General features: G+C 44.1%; 4 protein-coding genes and 1 long non-coding RNA gene across 5 annotated transcripts; 1 reads left to right on the top strand and 4 right to left on the bottom strand.

Moving 5' to 3' along the window:
- Positions 1-1,659: 1,659 nt before the first annotated feature.
- On the bottom strand, positions 1,660-2,428 carry LOC118267834 (keratin, type I cytoskeletal 10-like). The gene is made up of 2 exons (XM_035582074.2): positions 2,264-2,428; positions 1,660-2,180 (listed from the first exon to the last, which is right to left on the bottom strand). Exons 1-2 carry the CDS (start codon positions 2,273-2,275, stop codon positions 1,719-1,721), a joined length of 474 nt encoding a protein of 157 aa, XP_035437967.2. The 5' UTR covers positions 2,276-2,428; the 3' UTR covers positions 1,660-1,718.
- Positions 2,429-5,564: 3,136 nt separating this feature from the next.
- Positions 5,565-6,352, bottom strand: LOC118267835 (keratin, type I cytoskeletal 10-like). Its single transcript, XM_035582075.2, has 2 exons — positions 6,193-6,352; positions 5,565-6,109 (listed from the first exon to the last, which is right to left on the bottom strand). The coding sequence occupies exons 1-2, from the start codon at positions 6,202-6,204 to the stop codon at positions 5,633-5,635; spliced, it is 489 nt and encodes a 162-aa protein (XP_035437968.2). The 5' UTR covers positions 6,205-6,352; the 3' UTR covers positions 5,565-5,632.
- A 3,323-nt stretch (positions 6,353-9,675) lies between these two features.
- On the bottom strand, positions 9,676-10,464 carry LOC118267606 (keratin, type I cytoskeletal 10). Its single transcript, XM_035581681.2, has 2 exons — positions 10,304-10,464; positions 9,676-10,220 (listed from the first exon to the last, which is right to left on the bottom strand). Exons 1-2 carry the CDS (start codon positions 10,313-10,315, stop codon positions 9,744-9,746), a joined length of 489 nt encoding a protein of 162 aa, XP_035437574.2. The 5' UTR covers positions 10,316-10,464; the 3' UTR covers positions 9,676-9,743.
- A 4,459-nt stretch (positions 10,465-14,923) lies between these two features.
- On the bottom strand, positions 14,924-16,092 carry LOC118267553 (fibroin heavy chain). Its single transcript, XM_035581614.2, has 2 exons — positions 15,875-16,092; positions 14,924-15,681 (listed from the first exon to the last, which is right to left on the bottom strand). The coding sequence occupies exons 1-2, from the start codon at positions 15,935-15,937 to the stop codon at positions 15,010-15,012; spliced, it is 735 nt and encodes a 244-aa protein (XP_035437507.2). The 5' UTR covers positions 15,938-16,092; the 3' UTR covers positions 14,924-15,009.
- Positions 16,093-18,705: 2,613 nt separating this feature from the next.
- Positions 18,706-20,196, top strand: LOC126910750 (uncharacterized). The gene is made up of 2 exons (XR_007705358.1): positions 18,706-19,452; positions 19,859-20,196. It is a non-coding gene; the product is annotated as an uncharacterized LOC126910750 (long non-coding RNA).
- Positions 20,197-21,487: the final 1,291 nt, after the last annotated feature.

Here is a 21,487-nt window from a genome sequence, read left to right on the forward strand (position 1 = left end):
AACAAAATGAATGCCAATGTTTTCGCAGGAAAGTCAAGTTTTCATACAATTGGGCCGATCGACCGGAGTTATATCATTCGCATTATGGTTTGCACAGCACTTGTAACAGCCTCGGGTGTCGTGGGTGCACAGGGACTACGCTGGTGGAAACCATGGCTTCTCCCTCGGTTTCCCTAGGATTCCATCAACAGATCTTGACCTGGTGAAAATGGGATCCTATCGGGAGTCGGTTCACAATTGGTGGAATAATCGGTAAATAAACCAAAAAGAAAAGACAAACATCCGAACATAGTACCTCCTCCTTTATGAAGTTAGTAAAATATCTCCCAATAGAACTTTAATTTATTTCCAATGTTTAAGTGCTGAGGTCCTGAGAACTATGATTCCATGTTACATCAGCACCACATCGTCTTAATGTTTCACCAGCTATTGGTAATCGGGAAGTGGACCTAATTACAGTTGCAGGGTTTTACTTTTTTTTTGAGGGGGAAAATCATCCACTTACTTATCCCTCCTTGGGTGAGGCGGGAGGGAGTGTTAGACTCTTACTGACTAAAAACCACCCCGTTCCTACTCCTGCTTTGAGCCGGAGCCCCGATAACCTGCTAGGTAGTCCGCAGCTCCGGATCAGTTCCAAGATTTTACTATAGATTTCATGATAGATTTTGTTTATCTTAAAAAACTTCGCCCTACGCTACGCTACTCACTAGGAATTTCTTCTGTGTCTTGTCGTCAAACATACAAGTTCACATACACATGACACTCAGACCTGAAATAACAATTTGTGGATCACACAAAGGGTATCGAACCTGCGAACCGTCGCACGGCAGCCAATTACCTAACCACACCACCGCGCCAACCGTGCAGTCAAATATGGTGAAAATGGTGATAGGTTATAAACTTGTAATAATAATGTTACAACTAATCACTACATAGTATAAAACAAAGTCGTTTTCTCTGTCCCTATGTCCATTGGATGCATACATCTTTAAAACTACGCAACAGATTTTGATGCGGTTTTTTTAATAGATAGTGTGATTCTAAGAAGAAGTATAATGTATAATACTCGCATAATATATCACCATTGCACCCAGGCGAAGCCGGGGAGGGTCGCTAGTCTTATATTCGCATTTACATACCTAGAGATAGAAGTGCGGAGGAACAACAGATACAGGCTACATTATCACAGCGAGCAAAGCCGGGAGTTAAAACTAGTGATTTTATAATAAGGCAGGAATACTTTTATGAAATACCTGCATGTTCGTGACCAATAAAGTATAATAATTTTACCCTCGGAGACTGAATCAACCGGAAAACTACCAACTTGCAGATTCTGCCCAGAATTACTAAGGCAAGTGTCTGTTTAATGAGTTTAATTTACTATCAGATTTATATACAAATGGAAATTTATTTTTTTACTGGCATAAATCGTTACTGGGTAGTTCCCGTAGTAGGTAGTTACGCGTTTTTTTTTATTTCAGTATTTAGTAATTAAGGTTTCGGATTTGCGGGTATTACCGTACTTATCTGTAGTGGCCAGTTTGTGATCTCATATGCCAACTGCCAAGTATCCATTAAATTACACTTATATGTAAAGGTATAATCATTAATTATTCCTTTCTTTTGTAAAAGTTAAATGATTATTAAAGAATATTCAAGTAATAAAAAAAAACGTTTATTTCATAAATAGCCTTTTGTGACGTCGTTGACTAGAGAGTTCACCACCAGCCGCCGCTGGAGTAGCCGCCGCCGTAACCGCCGGAGCTGCCGCCGCCGTAGCCGCCGGAGGAGTAGCCACCGGAGTATCCACCGGAGTATCCGCCGGAGTAACCGCCGCCGGAGTATCCGCCGGAGACGGGCACGACCTGCTTGACGGTGACCACCTGCGGCACCGACACCACCTTGCGCACGTTCACGACCTGCGGCACGGTGATCTCACGCTGCACGTTGACCACCTTCTGCACGGCCACCACCTTGGCGCCGCCCGAGGAGCCGCCGCCATAGCCGCCGCCGAAGCCGCCGCCGAAGCCGCCGCCGTAGCCGCCGCCGTAGCCGCCGCCGCCCGAGTAGCCGCCGCTCCAGCCCGAGCTGAGCGCGCTGCCGCCCCAGCCGCTGCTGAAGCCGCGCTTCTCGCGCACGGCGCCGCCCGCCGCCAACGCTACCAGCGCGCACAGGACGATCTGGAACAAAGAGACGAGGGTTGCTGTCACCTGCCACACTCTGGCCACGGAATACGAAGCCGTGCTGCATGCGTGCTACTCACGAAGGCTCTCATGTTGTCGCGGAGTGGTGTGAGTGGAGTGTGATGAGTGCGCCGCGCGCCGCGCTATATATACGCGCCGCTGCGTGAGCGCACCGCCGCGTCCTCGACAGACGCAGCACCGGGAGGCTCGCGATGATTCAATAACACGTTCTCACCGACATCTTGCACCAGATACACATTTAGTCTTAGCTTTATCTTTACCCATTTGTTGTCATTTTGTAATAGATGAGTGAGTTAGTATCTACAACTATATCTTGGTGTAAAATATAAAGTTGAAATCCTAGAATACCATAGTTTTTTTAAACACAAAAAGAAAATTAATGCATTCATAGGTCTATGTGGACGGAGAAGGATCGTACGTGAGAAAGTGATGCTGATAGTGACGCGACGCAAGGAGGAGGAGGCTGAAGAATTGTGTGTACAAACCAGAATCTCTCAATTAGGACTGCGAAGGAAGAAGTTCCGGGTCAGATATAGTGACCGGTGCGGGTTTCTTCACTTTGCGCGGTATATTATATCGGTAGTCGTTATGTATCGTATCGTTTGATCTGAAAGCAATGACAGATTAGTGAAATGTAACTGGCGTTAGTTACGAACGGAACGGATAGGATGTGACGGATGGGATTGTGGGAAGGAATGCAACGGCCATTGAAAAGATCGATAATTAAATTAATGTTGTCATAGATTCGCATTTCGTAGTGGAGACGGAGGTGTTGTCATGGTTGTATCTACAGTAGTTGCTGGCTTACAGGAGTCGCAGTGGCTTTGGAAGTTGGTGGCGAGCTTGACCAAAGAAAGAGGAGATTAGAAGGATAATATTGATTACGCTGATCTCAAGTCACTGTCACATGGCAGAGACAAGGGCAGGCAGACCACGACTAGTACTAGACCACTAACGAAAGCAGAAGTAACAAAGTACTAGCGCCGGTATATGTATACGTATTAAGAGATGAGTACCTACGTCATTTCATGCAACCTTCTGACCAATTGCTTTGATACGAAATACTGAAAGTAAGACATTCAGCCACAGGTACAAGAGCTCACGAAGGCCTCCCAAACATACAGAAACCAAATGCCAAGTTCAAATAAACAAACACTTATGAAAAGGAAATAAAACGCAGTTGTTTATAAACACCCGAAAATATTATAGTTTTTCATGAATGATGTAACTTCTCTTTATACCTTTTGCATACAATTTATTTACTAGCTTCTTCTACTAGCCCGCGGATTTATGTTTTTTAAACACATGTTTGTGTTCCGGGTCCGTCTAGTAACAGTAGTAGTCTCCGTCACGTCGTCTCACTCCATCTAGTACTCTTTATTATATTTTTAATGCACAGAACTTACGCTTCTACAGATTTATTATAGTTAGATAAATAACTGTAAGAACGTGAAGTAGATAGATATAATTATACAAATGTATAAGTTTTGAACCGACTTCAAAAAAGCAGGTTATATATCGGCGCTAATTTCTTCCACCTTCTTAATATTTAAATTAAATCGCAACTTATGCATAACCGACAACGCAGTGCCCGAGAGAACTAGTTTCCAAGATATTATTATGTTTGTCTGAGAATGCTCTATTAATGCGGAAACAAAGCGTACATGGAGGATAAGCAGCGGTTCATATTAAACATACCTCGCACTTGCCAGTGCCATGCGTGTAGTGAGGGCTTGTGCGAAGCTCTACTCCCTCGTCCGGGTACAAATGCCGGCACTTTGCCGTTACTATGATCAATGAAATACTGTATGAGAGCTGCGCACCCTGTACACAGTATGAAGACCACTCATCATAATATATGATTTAAATGAAACTGCAAGTAGTACTCGTGCACAGAAGCATAATACAACTAAATATTTCAACGAACATAGGAAATTAGAGAATTGAAAGTTTCAAACAAAATATTTATTTTGTTTGAAACTTGAAAATCAAGTATTGACGTTGGAACAGCTCCATGTAACTTGACCACAGAAGAGCTGTAATATTGTAGGTGTATGAATGTTACGGACATGCGGCGCGGCTGTTATTATGCCGTATTTGTAAAGAATGTTCAAATTAGCTCAAAGAGTAAAATGTGCTTTTTGAAAAAAGAAGCGTAATTCGCTAATTTTTCGTATATTGTTTAAATTAAGTCATAAGAGGTTTCTCCATTCGATATGTAGGTATGGGACACAAGGTTTGAAAAGCGTCTAATGCGAGCGTTTGTAATTTTTTTCTCGTGCTATGTCTCAGTTCATTATTACTGAGACAATCTAGACACGTATAGGCATCTAGAACGTACGAAATGTTGGTGTTTGGCAGGCTAGGTGCTAGGTAGCTAGGCTAGGTGGCTAGATGGCTAGGCGGCTAGGCGGCTAGGTGGCTAGGTGAGATATTTATGTGTCCAACTGTCTCGGGGCTCCGGTTTGACGACTGTCAAGTTGTCCAATTAAGACGAAAGTAATTTTGTTACATTTATTTTGGTAACAATGTGCCAGACAGTATCGTCCAACACGTGAGACCGCGCGTCACATGTACACCTTGTACTAGCTCTCTAGTTCTAGCCACTAGTATTTACTAATGTTTACCACCACTGTATCTGTTATGTGTTCGGGAACTATTGTCAGATAATTTTATTGACATCATTTGTGTGTCATTTCAATATCATCACGCACATTAAACACTACTTACAAACGTAGCGTAGGTAGAGGTACATACATTCTCTGACACATACAAACGTAAGTAAATAAGAAGGCAAGTCTCCTGGTACATAACATTTGTTTGGTCGGGATAGAAGTCAGGACAGGATGCAGTTTGCACTGTGAAGTGTATGTGAATTTGTTTCTTGGAAAACGCATCTACGAGTACGACACAGGACAAAATCCTACAGTGGGGAAACGTTTAAAATCGTATACAAAACAATTACACAGTAGTAATTAGAACATTAATCTCTCGGAGGGTAGCGGTAGTAAGTACTCCATTGGATTAAAACTAATGGATAATGTCACATATTGTAGTCAATGTATCGTAGTTAGAGTTTCGTGGGATTTCCCCCCGATTCCCCAACAACCCTTAAATGCCTTACCCCCAAAATACCGGCAACGCACTTGTAACGCCTCTAGTGTTTCAAGTGTCCATGCGCGGCGGTGATCGGTTACCACCAGGTAATACGTGTGCTCGTTCACTTGTTTCATGTGTTCCCTAAAAAAAACTTGAACCTACGTACTTGGGTTTGTGATATAAATACAACGTAGGCTGTAGAGGTAAACTTGTAGACGTATTGTATGCAACAAATATTATCTTTAAATAAAAAGTACGGAATTAATTAAAACATATATTTTATTTACAAAACTTAATATCACAATTGACCGAGTCGTTGACTAGAGAGTTCACCACCAGCCGCCGCTGGAGTAGCCGCCGCCGTAACCGCCGGAGCTGCCGCCGCTGTAGCCGCCGGAGGAGTAGCCACCAGAGTAGCCACCGGAGTATCCACCAGAGTATCCACCGCCGGAGTAACCGCCGCCGGAGTATCCGCCGGAGACGGGCACGACCTGCTTGACGGTGACCACCTGCGGCACCGACACCACCTTGCGCACGTTCACGACCTGCGGCACGGTGATCTCACGCTGCACGTTGACCACCTTCTGCACGGCCACCACCTTGGCGCCGCCCGAGGAGCCGCCGCCATAGCCGCCGCCGAAGCCGCCGCCGAAGCCGCCGCCGTAGCCGCCGCCGTAGCCGCCGCCGCCCGAGTAGCCGCCGCTCCAGCCCGAGCTGAGCGCGCTGCCGCCCCAGCCGCTGCTGAAGCCGCGCTTCTCGCGCACGGCGCCGCCCGCCGCCAACGCTACCAGCGCGCACAGGACGATCTGGAACAAAGAGACGAGGGTTGCTGTCACCTGCCACACTCTGGCCACGGAATACGAAGCCGTGCTGCATGCGTGCTACTCACGAAGGCTCTCATGTTGTCGCGGAGTGGTGTGAGTGGAGTGTGATGAGTGCGCCGCGCGCCGCGCTATATATACGCGCCGCTGCGTGAGCGCACCGCCGCGTCCTCGACAGACGCAGCACCGGGAGGCTCGCGCCCGCTGCGCCGCGGTACCTGCGTCGGTACAACAATAACACTTGCGGCTGACGAAGGCTCATCAGGATTGGTATTTTTGCTTCTTACACTACAAATATTAAACTTCGCAGAACAACTCTATTGTTTAAGTTCGAATGTCGAGTGTACGAGTCCGATTACGATATTTCCGAAACTTACAACAAAAAAATATCTTAGTTCGTGCACTGTACGGTACACTATATGAATTGGAACTTATTACAAAAACACTGCCCTATGTTTCGCTCCTCTACGGAGCAGCGTCGGGAGAGAACTCCTGGGACGCTCGTACTCGGCGGCTACTATTGCTACGGCTCGAACCCGAGCCGCGGGAGCCGCAGCGTTGTGTTGTGTTTCTGTTGCACCTCTGCTGTGAACATTTAATTGCGGGCGGGAGGGTTATACTGCACACCTCATCCTGAAAATACATCTACTAGCGGAATAAAATTTATACTGCATTTTTATCATATTAGGTGCGCCTGTGTTAAATATAATGTTTAAGATCAATAATAAAATAACAAAAAACTAAAAATGTATTGTTATATTAGTGTAACATATTTTGCTGATTGCAACTAGGTATGAAGAAAGATATATATTGCAAAGAGAGTAGTGCCTGAGCACCGGCGGTGCAACACATACATAATTACATATCCTACTTCTGCCAGCCGAGCCACGGGACTTACATGGCACTAGAACGGGACACATTTACATGAATATGTTTTGGTGTGAGTTCGTTTGGTTTTGTAAACTAACTACGGAGATGTAGTAGTGTAGTGTAGTTCACATGGCGGCTTCCTGTGCATTCATAAGGTTGCGGAGGTTTCTGTTGTAAATGTGGTTTGTTTTTATTTTCACTGACAGGTTTTATAATTAAATATTTTCATATAATTAATATAGCATTCATTTTAAATATAATATTAATACATCATTGGAATAATTTAACGTTGCATATATTATATCTCACACAAAATATATGTGCATTATTTAAGTTCACAGCTTTAATATTTATCAGTTTATTCAGTTCGATCTCTGATGCTTGATGTTTACTGATTGCTGAAATTAATTAAAGTATAAGATAAAATAAACACGGCACAAAAATAGATATTGTTGTTCCTTCTTATAATTTTACGTTAACATAGAATATTTCTAAAAGTAAAAGGATATAACGATATATTTTTTATGGGATAGAGTGGCAAAATCGTGCTGTCGCTGTCGTATTACCTGATGGTAGGTAACACCATTTAAACCTACAAGAGCGTTACCTGGGTTTTGGGGGTTAGTGATTGGAAAATTGGGGTATTGGCCCTCCGGCAACCTTACTCACATGGGTATTACATGAAATTGTAACGAAGTACATAAGTAAGTAGTACTATATGCGTCTCATTCAACTCGGTCAGAACAGACTTCCGTGTTTGCTGCGATGCAATGTTTTCCGTTACAGAATTAGTAATATTTATAATTTTAGATTAGAATTTGTTATGTTGACGGCCGCAGGTGCGACTGTCGAGCAACCCTGCCACGCGGGTTCGATTTCCAAGTTGCAGGCATTATATAACTAGATAATTTTCGGAATTACAAAAAGAAACTTATTAATAGCACGGAGTTTGGAAATGTGACAATGAGCTTGTCAAAAGTGGTGAAATGAAAAGGAACTTTAGGATTCCAAGAAAGTAAGTAACTATTGCGACTAGAACACACTGTTGTTACTTGATCCGCTGGGAGAAGAAGTGCTGTCTTCAATGTTCTTATGAACTAACGGGTGGTTAAATAACAAGGGCCGATGTTGAATGAGAACCACATCTAAACATTAGGTTCCTTTGAAATTACTCAATTTTAGACTAATTCAATTTACACCATGGAAAGATACACAACCGAGCAAAGCGTTAAAGCTATTCAGGATTATTATGAAAATGGACGTTCAACTCAAAATGTGTATCGTGCACTTCGTGGTTGTTTCGGTCAATTTAATTGTTCCAATGTTCAAAACAACGGGAAATTTCGTGCAATAATTTGAGCCAACCAGGGGCCTACTCCGGTTCTCGAATCCGAAGTTTCGTTTAATTTTCGGCTGTAGGTTTTATTGATTTACTAATATAATTACTTAAAATAACGTTTTGTTTTTAATTTCGTATCTTCATTTAATTCGTTCATTTTTGTTCACGAAAGTTTGCAATAAATAGAATTGTAGTATGCCATCTGTGAAGTTTTTTCGTTCGTTCGTTGAGTTAGAGTAGGTCTCCAAGTATGTAGGAGTTGTGAAGACATCAGTGCATGCTCTACAGCTCGCACTGCAAAAAATATTGCTGCTGTTCACGATAGCGTGGCTGAAGAGCCGTCCACCTCAACTCGTCATCGATCCCAACAATTGCATCTCTTACGTTCATCGTTGATGAACATTATGCATACAGACTTGCATTCACACCTTGTGAGTACAAGGTTCAATTGACTCGAGAAGTAAAGCCACTTGACCATTTGGAGCGGCCATTTCATTGTAATTCGATCGCTGAATAATCTCTCGTCGCGGCGATGTCAATTGCCCACCAAGATCATGTGATTTGGGGTTATTTGATAGAAAAGTTGTACATCGATAACCAGCAACAATTCAAGAGTTAAGAGATGAGATAATTCAACATATTAACGACACAGAAACTCAATTATGCCTCAGCGTCATCAAAAATTTGGACTTTTGGAGGTGGCCATTTGGCCGATATCCATACATAATTGATATCATACATTATTAGGATAGTGAGATTTGTGTTTTGTTATTGAACCACCCTTTATTTCTCTAAAGTTGCCTCCGTAGCGATTTACTTACCTATATTGTCTAAATAATGCGTCAAAATTTAATCTTTATATATATAATTCTTCTGTAAGTGTGTATGTCACTGAACTTCTCTTAAACGACTGGACCGATTTTGATGAAGTTTTTTGTGTATGTTCAAGGGGATCTGAGAATGGTTTAGATTCATAATTTTGTCAGCTGGACAATGTTTTTTTTTTATCAATTTTTAATTTTGACAGGACAACGTCTGTCGGGTCCGCTAGTATAGACATATTATTCTAGTTAGGATTGTAGTTTTATCTTGTATATTTACCTATACAATAGTAATATGTTCTTAAGTCAGTTTCAAGATAATTCAAGTTAATTTTATTAATTTATGTTTTGTACTACTTGCTTAAATTGTTTTTTTTCTGGTTCCGTACTGTACTATTTTTGACTAGTGATTGTTAGCTTTCAGTTACTAACTTTAAGACATTAAATCTAAACCATATTTGCATAGACATTATGGTCTCCTTCGATAAATGTGTCCAATGGTATAATTAAAAGAAACGGAATTAATTAAAACATTTATTTTATTTACAAAACTTAATATCACAATTGACCGAGTCGTTGACTAGAGAGTTCACCACCAGCCGCCGCTGGAGTAGCCGCCGCCGTAACCGCCGGAGCTGCCGCCGCTGTAGCCGCCGGAGGAGTAGCCACCAGAGTAGCCACCGGAGTATCCACCAGAGTATCCACCGCCGGAGTAACCGCCGCCGGAGTATCCGCCGGAGACGGGCACGACCTGCTTGACGGTGACCACCTGCGGCACCGACACCACCTTGCGCACGTTCACGACCTGCGGCACGGTGATCTCACGCTGCACGTTGACCACCTTCTGCACGGCCACCACCTTGGCGCCGCCCGAGGAGCCGCCGCCATAGCCGCCGCCGAAGCCGCCGCCGAAGCCGCCGCCGTAGCCGCCGCCGTAGCCGCCGCCGCCCGAGTAGCCGCCGCTCCAGCCCGAGCTGAGCGCGCTGCCGCCCCAGCCGCTGCTGAAGCCGCGCTTCTCGCGCACGGCGCCGCCCGCCGCCAACGCTACCAGCGCGCACAGGACGATCTGGAACAAAGAGACGAGGGTTGCTGTCACCTGCCACACTCTGGCCACGGAATACGAAGCCGTGCTGCATGCGTGCTACTCACGAAGGCTCTCATGTTGTCGCGGAGTGGTGTGAGTGGAGTGTGATGAGTGCGCCGCGCGCCGCGCTATATATACGCGCCGCTGCGTGAGCGCACCGCCGCGTCCTCGACAGACGCAGCACCGGGAGGCTCGCGCCCGCTGCGCCGCGGTACCTGCGCGGGTACAACAATAACACTTGCGGCTGACGAAGGCTCATCAGGATTGGTATTTGTTTGTTAAGCTGTCTAGCTAAAAATATAAAGCTTCTTACGACAACTCTGTTGTCCGAATTCGATTGCCGAGCTTTCCTTCCGGTTCCGACATACAGTTTAAACAAGAATTACTGAATTTATTCATCTTTTTTTTTTTTTTTTTTTTATGAGACACACAATTGGTTCTTAACTTGCAACAGTTCTGCTATAAGCCAAAGGGATTTTTTTAAGGGGGAAAAAATCATCCATTGCCTTGTCTCGCATTGGGCGAGGCGAGAGGGACTGTCAGACTCTTGCTGACTAAAAGCCGTGTTCATACTCCTGCTTTTCGAGCCGGACCCCCGGTATATCACTAGGCAGTCCGCAACTCCTAGAGGCATCAGCCCTACTAGGCCCTATCTGTGGTGGTCTGATGATTCTTTGATGCACGAGCGGAACGCGACGCACCGCACGTATGGGTCTGGTCGGGCGGTGAACTAGTCTTGCTCGCTGTTTGCAGACCCGCACTTACGTAGGCCGGAGATTGTCGCACGATCTCGCTGAAGGGATAGAGTGGATTTTTATTATGTACCCACTTATGGTTAGCGCACTGGCGAGGTACTTGTATGACATTACAGGTTGTCTGCTCACAGGTTGGACTGTGGCTGGCAGGAGTATAATATCTCTCATCATACATCATTGACTACTAACAATTCCTATTACTTTACGAGGCGATTGGACTCCGAAACAACCTTGCCCCGTATCACACAACTTGAAGGCTTCTCATGCTGCCTACTGATCGTAATCTCGCATAATGATAACATCTACTGGTGTAAATCATTTACTCACCTTGAACATCATCGCGGGTCCGCGGCATTCATGTTATGTATTTATTTGCAAATTGTGATCTACTTTCAATGCTAACTCGTTCCACGCATTGCTGGGAATGCGTACGAGTAATACATATCATCGTACTTACAATCACATACATAAATAGTAGTTCCATCTATTTCAGTACCGTATGGCTCTAGAGCAGTACTCCCGGTACCCGCTACAAAATCTCCCATATTTTTATCAAATAACGCGTTCTTGTTTCATATTTCTTATGTAAGTTTAATTTGTTAATTCATCCACTTATATACGAGGACGATTCGATTATCGTACACTGTGCGGTTTTCAGACTGACTCACTGATGACAATTTCAAAATCGAAAAACCCAACGACTAATGATCGAGACACTATGTAGACATATGTATAACAATTTACAGGTAATTGAGTTGAGAGTGGAACATACACATACTTACATACATATGTATAGATATGCATTGTGCATATTAAAACTAAATTCAAATAAAATATATTGATGGTAACGCCAAACGACAGCCTTGCAGCTCGGTCAACATATTATGCCTGTATTGTCGACATTCATCCACAGTGGGTAAGTTACTGCATTGTACAATATTTAACTATATTGCATAAGTTTATGTTAAGATAGGTGGCGCTGCACTGGCTGTATATGTGACTCATCGCTCGCCGGTTATAAGAAATTAAGAACAACCGGATTAACTCGTAATTTATTTTTATTGACACATTGTATAAACATACTACAGTTGAGTTTGAAAGATAAACAAGTTGATCATGTGCTTAGCTTACAGCCCGCCTGCAGTCAGCACGGTACAGTCGCATGACGTCAGCACCGTACACGCCTGTAAGAGAAGCAGTATCGTATCACTGAACAATGAACAAACAATAACTCAGATTGATAAGCAGTAGAGCTTGCCTCGAGCTGTAAGTTGCAATAAAACAACCTGATACACAACAATACACAGTGGTACACTCGTAGCACGGAGCGCTACGCCGTAGCCGCGTAGCCAGCTACAACAACAGACCATTGTGCCGCTACGGTATAAATAACCTTTGATACCTACAGAAAAATGTTAAATAAATAAAATTTCGAGTACTTGGTCTAAGAATTAATTGTCTCAGTTATTATTACTACCTACTTGAAAATGGATCGTCCTCTGAAACAGCGGGCACTTTTTATTAGTTTAAGTCCTCTTTAAAAGAGGGCTATCTGCTACTATTGAATTAAAAAAAGGGTAATTCACAGACTTTTGACTGCACGGTTGGTGCGGTGGCAGGGCAACTGGCTGCCGTACAACGTGTAGCGGGTTCGATTCCCGCACGGAGCAACTCTTTGTGTGATCTACAAATTGTTGTTTCGGGTCTGGGTGTCATGTGCATGTGAAATTGTATGTTTGTAAACGCACACACGACACAGGAGAAAATCCTAATGTGGAGCAACGTTTAAAAAAAACGGTAAAGAACGGCATGCAAATACGTAACATAGTGATGATAATGAGTTAATTAGCAGGTAAGCTTTGTTGCCCACGTACATTGTGTACATTACTCACTGGTCACACATTACCGCGGCTCAGCATCACCTTGCGGCCGGCGGGTTGCAGCCGCCTGTCAATATTGGCACGATTGCGCATTATGTACGTGTTTACTTATTTAATTCCAGTCAATCAATCAATCATCTCGTAATAGTTCAAATTCGAAATAACTTTATTTGGGATCAAATGTAATTGTTTAGTAACTAAAATAATGTGATGGAACCTAAAACACATACTAGACCTAAAAATGTACTAAGTTTTATATCGCAGCCAACGACGCGGACGGACGGACGTCGTACACAAGCCCTTAGACTGTAGGGGCTAAAAGGTCAGTATTATAGATGTTCAGGGACGAAATACAACTTTGGGTCGTACTTGTGTTGAATAACTATATAATTAAGTTGATGTTGTGTTGAGTTCACTACATTGGTACTGTAGTTGCCGATATACTAATGAACCATCGGATATTTGTACATGTGTGTGTGTAGGTATGTACATCCTGAGCAAACAGAGCAGAGGCCCACTAACGACTGGCCAAACATACACCTACCTACAGTGGGCGTGGGTACCTCCTGGGACTAATGTTATAATTTCCTGTGCTAATGGGAAACGCAAGCGTATATGTATGTATGTAATGTGTATTATGTATGTAAGTCTATTGTCTGTATAAAAACAAAATATGTCTATATAATGTGTATCCAGGTACAATACGTAATGTAGATGTAGGCAGTCATAGTTTGTGTATCGAGAACATTTTTCAACATTTTCATTAGTAGAGAATATTTCTATGGGACTTATAGTGTACCGGACAAAAACTGGCAGCCGCATGTAGTACATGTACCTCGGCCTACTGCTACTATTTGGAGAATAAAAGTGTGGCGACACTGACAAGTGACAGTTGACAGATGACAGATGTCGCACATAGACTATCGACAAGCAAATCAATGGATGACGTCACAAATATCCTGCATCACACATATGAAGTTTACATGCGAATTAACACGGATAGAAAATCCCAACGAACAACAGTAGGGCAGAAAGCCCGCCAGGCATGATCACCTCGCCTGGTCGGAGGATCCTCCTTTGCTTAGGGAACTTTACTCTCTGTTCCCTAAAGTGGTGACCCCCGACGTGATTGAAAGCAACCTTCACGGAGCAGATCAGCACCGTCATCCTCATCGCTACCTCCCTCACCCATCACTTCTCCACTGAGCGGTAATCAAGTTGCAGCCAACCAGCATCCTCGGCCTCATCAGGGACCACCACACGCTACATCGAAGATATGCAGCCTGGTTCTTCCCTACGGCCTCATCAGCGTCTAGGCACAGCACTCTGCTCACGGTCTGAGGACGTCTTCCTCCCGTCAACGCAGACGCCAGCCACTACGCACCTACCCTCGCAGCATCTATTCCCCGACTCACCGTGGGACACTGCGAGCTTCACTACTCCGACTCACTGGAGTATCACCCTGCACCGCTCACCCGACTCACTGGGCATTCAGCGGCACAGTTCCGACTCACTGGAACTAGGGACATTCTACACTGGCTCTGGCACCGCTCATCTCAAGCATCGACAGCCGTCTCAACAAGATCGACCTCCGGTCTTGGGGGGGAGTGATGTGGCGACACTGACAAGTGACAGTTGACAGATGACAGATGTCGCACATAGACTATCGACAAGCAAATCAATGGATGACGTCACAAATATCCTGCATCACACATATGAAGTTTACATGCGAATTAACACGGATAGAAAATCCCAACGAACAACAGTAGGGCAGAAAGCCCGCCAGGCATGATCACCTCGCCTGGTCGGAGGATCCTCCTTTTCTTAGGGAACTTTACTCGCTGTTCCCTAAAAAAGTAATGTTTGATTTACTGTCGATGTTAATGTCATGTGCTTCACAAAGATACACTTTGAAAATTAATACTTTTCGCAATGTATAGTATTCTGAATTGAGCTATATTGTGCATGATTCATATATGTAGTTACTTGTACTTTTTGATAAGTTTATGTGAAGTTGACCGCTTACGAATACAGTAAGGTAAGAAAACAGTTTGTGTATTATATAAACAATTGTATTTAATTAGAAGTCATTAATAAAACTTAACACAAAGATAACATATCAGTATCTGCGCGTGTTCACCACCAGCCGGCCTGGCTGCTGTCGGCGCCGGCGCTGGCGGTGCTGGCGGCGCCGTACTCCCCGGAGTACTCGGCGGAGTACGCGCCGGAGAAGTCGCGCGCGTACACACTGGGCGCGCCGGCGCCGTAGCCCGAGTAGCCGGCAGAGGGCACCACCTGCTTCACCGTGATCACCTTCGGCTCGGTGATGACCCTGCGCACGTTCACCACCTGCGGCACCGTCACCTCGCGCTGCACGTTCACCACCTTGCTGACGGCGACCACCCGCGTGGCGGGCGCCGCGTACCCGGCGCCGGCCGCGTACGAGGACGCCGGGTACACGGCCGGCGCCGCGTACGACTGCGCGTACGAGCCGACCGCCGGCACCGGCGTGGTGTACGGCACGGCCACGGGCGCCGTGTTGCTGTAGTAGCCGCCGCTGTAGCCGGCGCCGTATCCATTGCTCGGCACTACTCCGTAGCCGCTCTGGCTGGTGCCGTAGCCATAATTTCTTCTATAGCCGCTGCCATAGTTACTGCTGTGGCCGCTGCTGTGGCCGCTACCGTAGCCAGAGAACCCGCTGGTGAAGTCCAAACCCAGGGCGCTCAGGCCCCCGAGGCCGTGGAAGAAACTCCTCTTCTGGCGGATCTCGCTACCAGACACAACCGCCAACAAGGCACATAACGTTATCTGAAAAGAATTTTATAACTTTATAAAAGTCATCAATTAGCACAAACCGACCGATACTCGAAAATGAGAAACACAGTGCATAAACCTGTTTGTTGAAATTTAATAAATGACATTGAATTTTGGACAACTTACGGGAACATTGTTACACTTGAATAGAAAGACATGAAATTCAGAACAATAGGTGAATACTCACGAAGGCTCTCATGTTGTAGTGTGGGCGGGGAGGAGTGAGCCGCGGTCGAGGTCGCGGTGACATATATACCGGAGGGCCGTGACGTCACCGCCGTAGGTAAACTGCTGATTAGACGAAAGCAATGAGAGTAAAGCGAAGTACGGAGCCACGTGAACTAGGTGAACATCTCGAGCGGCGCATCACTAGTAAACAACAGACGGCACTCGGCAGCGACTTGTTTCGAACAAAACCTCCTTGACTTCTGACTTTTACAGAGTCACTCTCGCTGCCTGTTACGTGCACAAGCGACGCGACAATAGTTAGAACATCTTACGACGATATCACATCAGCGCAACATGTTGCAGGTACCTGACGGGCAGCAGCAGCAGCAGCGCGGGCAGTGGCGGCAGGTGCAGCGGGTGCAGCCGGCGCAGGCTCCGGGAGCGACTGACTACAATGCTAGTGCTCACCTTGGCGCTCGCAGTTGCAACATATTCTCGCAATTAGTAACATCCCACTGTTTACCAATTGTGTTCAAATTGTGCAAAAACTGTGTTTTATAATGTTGACGCCTAGTTCGACGCACCGTCCTTACTGCAACATCACCGCATGCGGCCTCGGCAGCTCATTTCTAGCAGAGTGACGCGGGCGGAGTCCTGTGACGCCGCGCGCCGCCGTGCAGGCGCCATTACTCGGTGCTGCCGAGCTGCAGTCCTACATGCAGCTTGTGGTAACAGACAATAAACCACAATGTTAGGGTTAATTCGATACTTCCCTTGATTGAAACAATGTAGACATGACATTTACGACATTGTTGCGCGGCACACATTACTTGCAGTGCTCACTGAATCTTCTCGAACTTTACGGACCTGACATATGTAAATACATCGTCGCTACATATAATATATTATTATTGAGTTAGCTTACATAAATACGTTTGGCACACTGTCTCCCTGGCTACACATACTAGCTCTGTATACCTGCGTCACGCGCGTGATAGCGTTGTTAGTTCACACGTAGAGAAATCAAACAAACGGTTAACGTCTTTTGGGTGCGGTGTACGTTTGAGAACAATCTAGTAATGTTGGGAATGTAATGATTTACTCCTACCAAGTATTAGGAAATTATCGTAGTAGTTAGTATTGTCACCAACCAACTGCAGTAGTGTGCAGTTCTTGAGTATTTGTATGTCACGCCATTGCTTAGCAGAAACTCTCTCGTGTCAAGTACAAAAACTCTGTAGGCTGTGTCGTGCAGTAAGCTAGTGTATCAGTATAGTTGGTGTACGAGTATTATGCCTTCGAGGACTCAAACAAAGAAGCGAGGTGGTCTTTATCTGAACACTGAAAGGGTTATTTAAATTTCAACAACCAGCAATAGTTGGATCCTCTGCGCCCGCATCATTACCGATGTTGCGCCTTTCTTATGAGGAACTTGTGTAGCAGCCAAGTATTTAAGATCTATAAATCATTGAATGAATGTATCCAGCTGTTAATTGAGGATCGCTGATATTCATTACCATATATGTACCTAGAGTATAGTAACGCGGGTTGTATTTGCTCTGCAAACACTAGTTTGTGTGGAAATACCGCGGAGGTGATGGCATACAGCGAGTCAACACTCGCTCGTTAAACTGTCCCTGTTTGTTGTACGGCTCGTGTCGCTATCAAGTTCAAGTTCCGGCCTCTCCACGCCGGCACCGGTACAGTGTAAAGGTACCTCTCGAGGATCTCTCTATCATAGTGCAGTATGGGTGCATGGAGGGTAAATGGATTATGACTTTGAATACTTTTAAGTGATCGTGCTCTAAATCCCTAATGTTTGCGAACAATTCAGTAATTTGACATTTTGATTTGACGCTCATTCATTAGTTTAGTTACAAGTAATCCTTACAATGTTTTGAGTATACCTACTTATCGCACGTGTGACAATGTTCGGCCGCCAGTGGCAGGTGTAGTGAGGCGAATCGCAGCCATAGCATAATTATACGACGGTGATTTAATTACGGCGATTGTGATTACTTTGATAATGAGCTACTCTGCGAGCGCGCTAACTAGTGTGCTCGATCGATTACAGCGCGGCGGCCGATGGCAGACACCGCACTCGCTGACACGTGACTACTAACGAACCATGGGAAAGCCAAAGTTAAAACATTTATTTTAGTTATAACAAGAAAGTCACTTTGAATCACTAATCGTCTCTCCCCTAGTAACGATCACTTTATGTTTGTCATAACACGAAGTAAAATAAGTGATAGTGTAGAAGATCAGATTACATTACAAATTAACAAACAACCTGAACACTTTTGTTTGTTTTTGGAAATTAAATAAATAAAACATGTCGAGTAATGAATGGCCGCTGCGGCTGACGCTCCGTGAGAGAGAGTGATGAGATGATCTCAAGGCTGTCGTTCAAGGTCGCGGCCGCGGTGTATGTGTGTGTGTATGTGAGTAAGTGTGTGTGAGTAATGTTCAACATATTACAGAGAGACTGGCTCACATTAGGACTGTCAATATTAGCACTGTATACGAGATTACGTGAGCACACATTACGGGAGCCCTCCACTGGCAGCTCACATGTGGAGTGACCTCTGTACTCCGTACTAAGTGCCGCGGCTATATGACCTTAGTGTAGGTTAATAGGTCACGCAGTAATGCACTAGTTCTCTGAATGGCAGGTAGCAATGTGACCCGGGACCTTTGGACCGGCAGAATGAGGTGGTGTAGTCGCACAAATGGCGACATTTGTTCGTACAGTATATTGTTGCCAGGCCGCGTGGCCCTCGCCTTGCTCTCGCCATACCGTGCCATACCGTGTCATACCGTGCTCTACTGATACATACCTGACACCGAAAATTGTACACCTTTTAAAGTACATTTCAGTATAATTTGCAGTTTAACCGACATAATTGAGGTGAAAAGTCAAGCAGGCTATAAAAGTAATTGTTCCACCGCGAACAGGTGCATGTTACATTGCGCGCAACTTATGGCCGCGATCAATTAATTAAATAAATATACTCGTAAAACAGATTATGATTGCCACCGCTCCCCGAGTGGGCCCAAAGTGGAATAATTTGTTTAAAGTTCAGATAGTTGACCTTTGTTGTGTGTGTGCGCCGAGCAAACATATACACATAACTACATAATGTATTGGTGTGCGTGTGTGAACTTGTACAGGTTAAGTTGCGCGTGCGCTCCCAGATGGTGAAACAAAGGGCCTCATTAAACTTGAACTCGCTTAAATTATCCACTTAAGCTTAAATAAAGCGCCTTTCGCCGACTGTCAATAAATATTAAATTACAGCGTCCATTAATTCTTGTGTTCATTAATTGAATTAATAATCAAACAGGAATGAATAAAACATTAAACATACATAATTAGACGTGTGTGAATGGATACATTAGCAAGCATGTCCGTGTGTGTAATTATTACATGTTAGGGGAAAGTGGGGTAAACGCGAACGCGGGGTAAACCCGAACCCAATAGTTTTAATATGTTAGAAAGATATAGCCGTATATCACTCGCCGGTAACTCAAAGATCACGCCACCACCAGTGCCAGTCAACGACACGGGAGACGCGGACGCACGTACTTTTCAAGGTATGTCAATATTAATATTTTCAATGTTTTCGATGTAAGTTTTTGATAAATTGAACTAGGTGTAGCTTTATTTCTATTGAGAATAGTTATTTAACCTTTACATAGTGGGAAACTTATATACTAAACCATTCAAATGACAGTGACGCATTTGGTAAAAGTTTTATAACCTAAAGTATTTTTTCCATTTTATTTTTTTCGACCCGGTCGGGTAAAGGCGAACACTGCATGTCGGGTAATCTCGAACGTTCGGCATTACTCCTCTCTCCTTTTTTTTGTTAGTTCCCTGTTCATATTTTTTTCCAACTAGGAACATAAGTGTTTTCCAGTCTATGTTGATTTCTTTGTGGCACTAAATTATGTTGTCGGGTGATTTTGATAATGCTAAACATCAAATAAATTGTTTCAGATGCCCCGTAATTATAAAAGAAAAACTGAAACTAAATACAGTTTAGAGGATCTCAAAAAGGCTATAGTCGATGTTCAAACCAAGAAACTCAGCATTGGCAGAGCAGCAAATACTTGTGTTCCAAAAACTACAATTTAACTTAGTAATGTTAGTACGTGATTACCCCACTTGGTGTTCGGCTTTACCCGACATCAGTTGGGTAAAACCGAACACTAAGGGTTTTGTTTTTCGGTCATTTTGTTATATTTTATTTAAAAAAATAATGATGTTGATTAGTAATACGTTAGCTAGATAAGTAAAGTTTATAATTCAATAATTAAAGAAACTCTGTGATTTGATTCCACTGTTTTATTTATATTTTCCCTTAGGTGTTCGTGTTTCCCCCACTTTCCCCTACCGTAATAGAACGCCGCGCGGCGTGATGAATCTGTTTAATAATAGTTACGACTTATTTGTAATTGGCGTTTAATATTTTATATAATTTTTAAATATTATTGGCGTAATTAATGCGATGCGCTAATTGGTGAATTGGCAAATCATTATGAAGGGTATCTGGTTTCCAGTGGGTGCGCACGCGCAACTGCTTCTGATCTAATTTGTAAGTGAACGTCTGCCCCATGGGACTGCGTGCGTACATACGGAACTGGTCAGTGACAGCTTCGAGTCCTCATGAACAATTGAACAATATTTGTAATCCTATTGCAAATTGTTCTCTCTCACAACACACGAGTAAACACTAGATCGTGTGCAATGGCGGCAGTCGTCGACACGACATTGCTGATCTGTATCGCTTTGTATGCGGCGCGGGGACGGCAGCGCATCACCACTCTGCCGTGACCTTGACAGCTACATGCGCGTGCGCCGCTACCGACAGACACGCGCCGCGGGACACTTTGTTTCTAGTTTATATAATGTGCATCGTGAGTTCTCGACATGTGACAGATGAGGCTTTCAGATGAACGCTTGTAACGTGACGCAATGTTAACTATTTAAAATATTAAGTAGTATTTTATTATTCGCGTAGCGTTACTCCAGATTAGACAGACCTAGTTTCGGCAGAGTGTCCTGAAGCGCATGCGCAGATGATACTGTACAGTGCGCAGTGGGCGGGGCGTATGATTGTGTTGTTTCGCGGCCACTCGGAAGGTTACGCTGATTTGCAACACAAACGACCAAATATATTAATTGCTTTAATATTTAAATACTTGATATATTTGAAAATCGTGAATGTTATTAGTAAATATTATAATTATGTGTTATTCTGTAACGAGAACATAATGTTATGTCCTGTCTATAAATACAATTGGTTCCTCAACTAAAATTGATGTCCTCCACACTCCCTTAATAAGTAGTCAAAACTTCTGCACTAATAATAATTGCCAAATTCCCAAACTGGTCGAATGCGAACGTTGTATGCAAACAAACATGTAGTTCCGGTTCGAAATTATAGAGAGCGACGTGCAGACCAACGTAAATAGCAAGGTTCAAGGCCGCGGTCGCGAAAACTGGGAGCTTGGAAAGTAATGCGCTGCGACCTAACATTACTGACATATGTACGACAATATAGACATAAGATAGATTTACTCGACCTGCGTATGTTGTGGTGGCACGGAGGTTTAAGACGCCCGC

Source organism: Spodoptera frugiperda, chromosome 6 (genome assembly GCF_023101765.2).
Source record: "Spodoptera frugiperda isolate SF20-4 chromosome 6, AGI-APGP_CSIRO_Sfru_2.0, whole genome shotgun sequence".
Lineage (NCBI taxonomy): Eukaryota > Metazoa > Arthropoda > Insecta > Lepidoptera > Noctuidae > Spodoptera > Spodoptera frugiperda.

Excerpts from the sequence above, each read along its gene's own strand:
- LOC118267553 (XM_035581614.2), bottom strand. The coding sequence starts at position 15,937 with ATGTCACCGCGACCTCGACCGCGGCTCACTCCTCCCCGCCCACACTAC. Across the intron at positions 15,682-15,874 it reads ACTACAACATGAGAGCCTTC|ATAACGTTATGTGCCTTGTT; the intron begins GTGAGTATTCAC and ends AATTCTTTTCAG.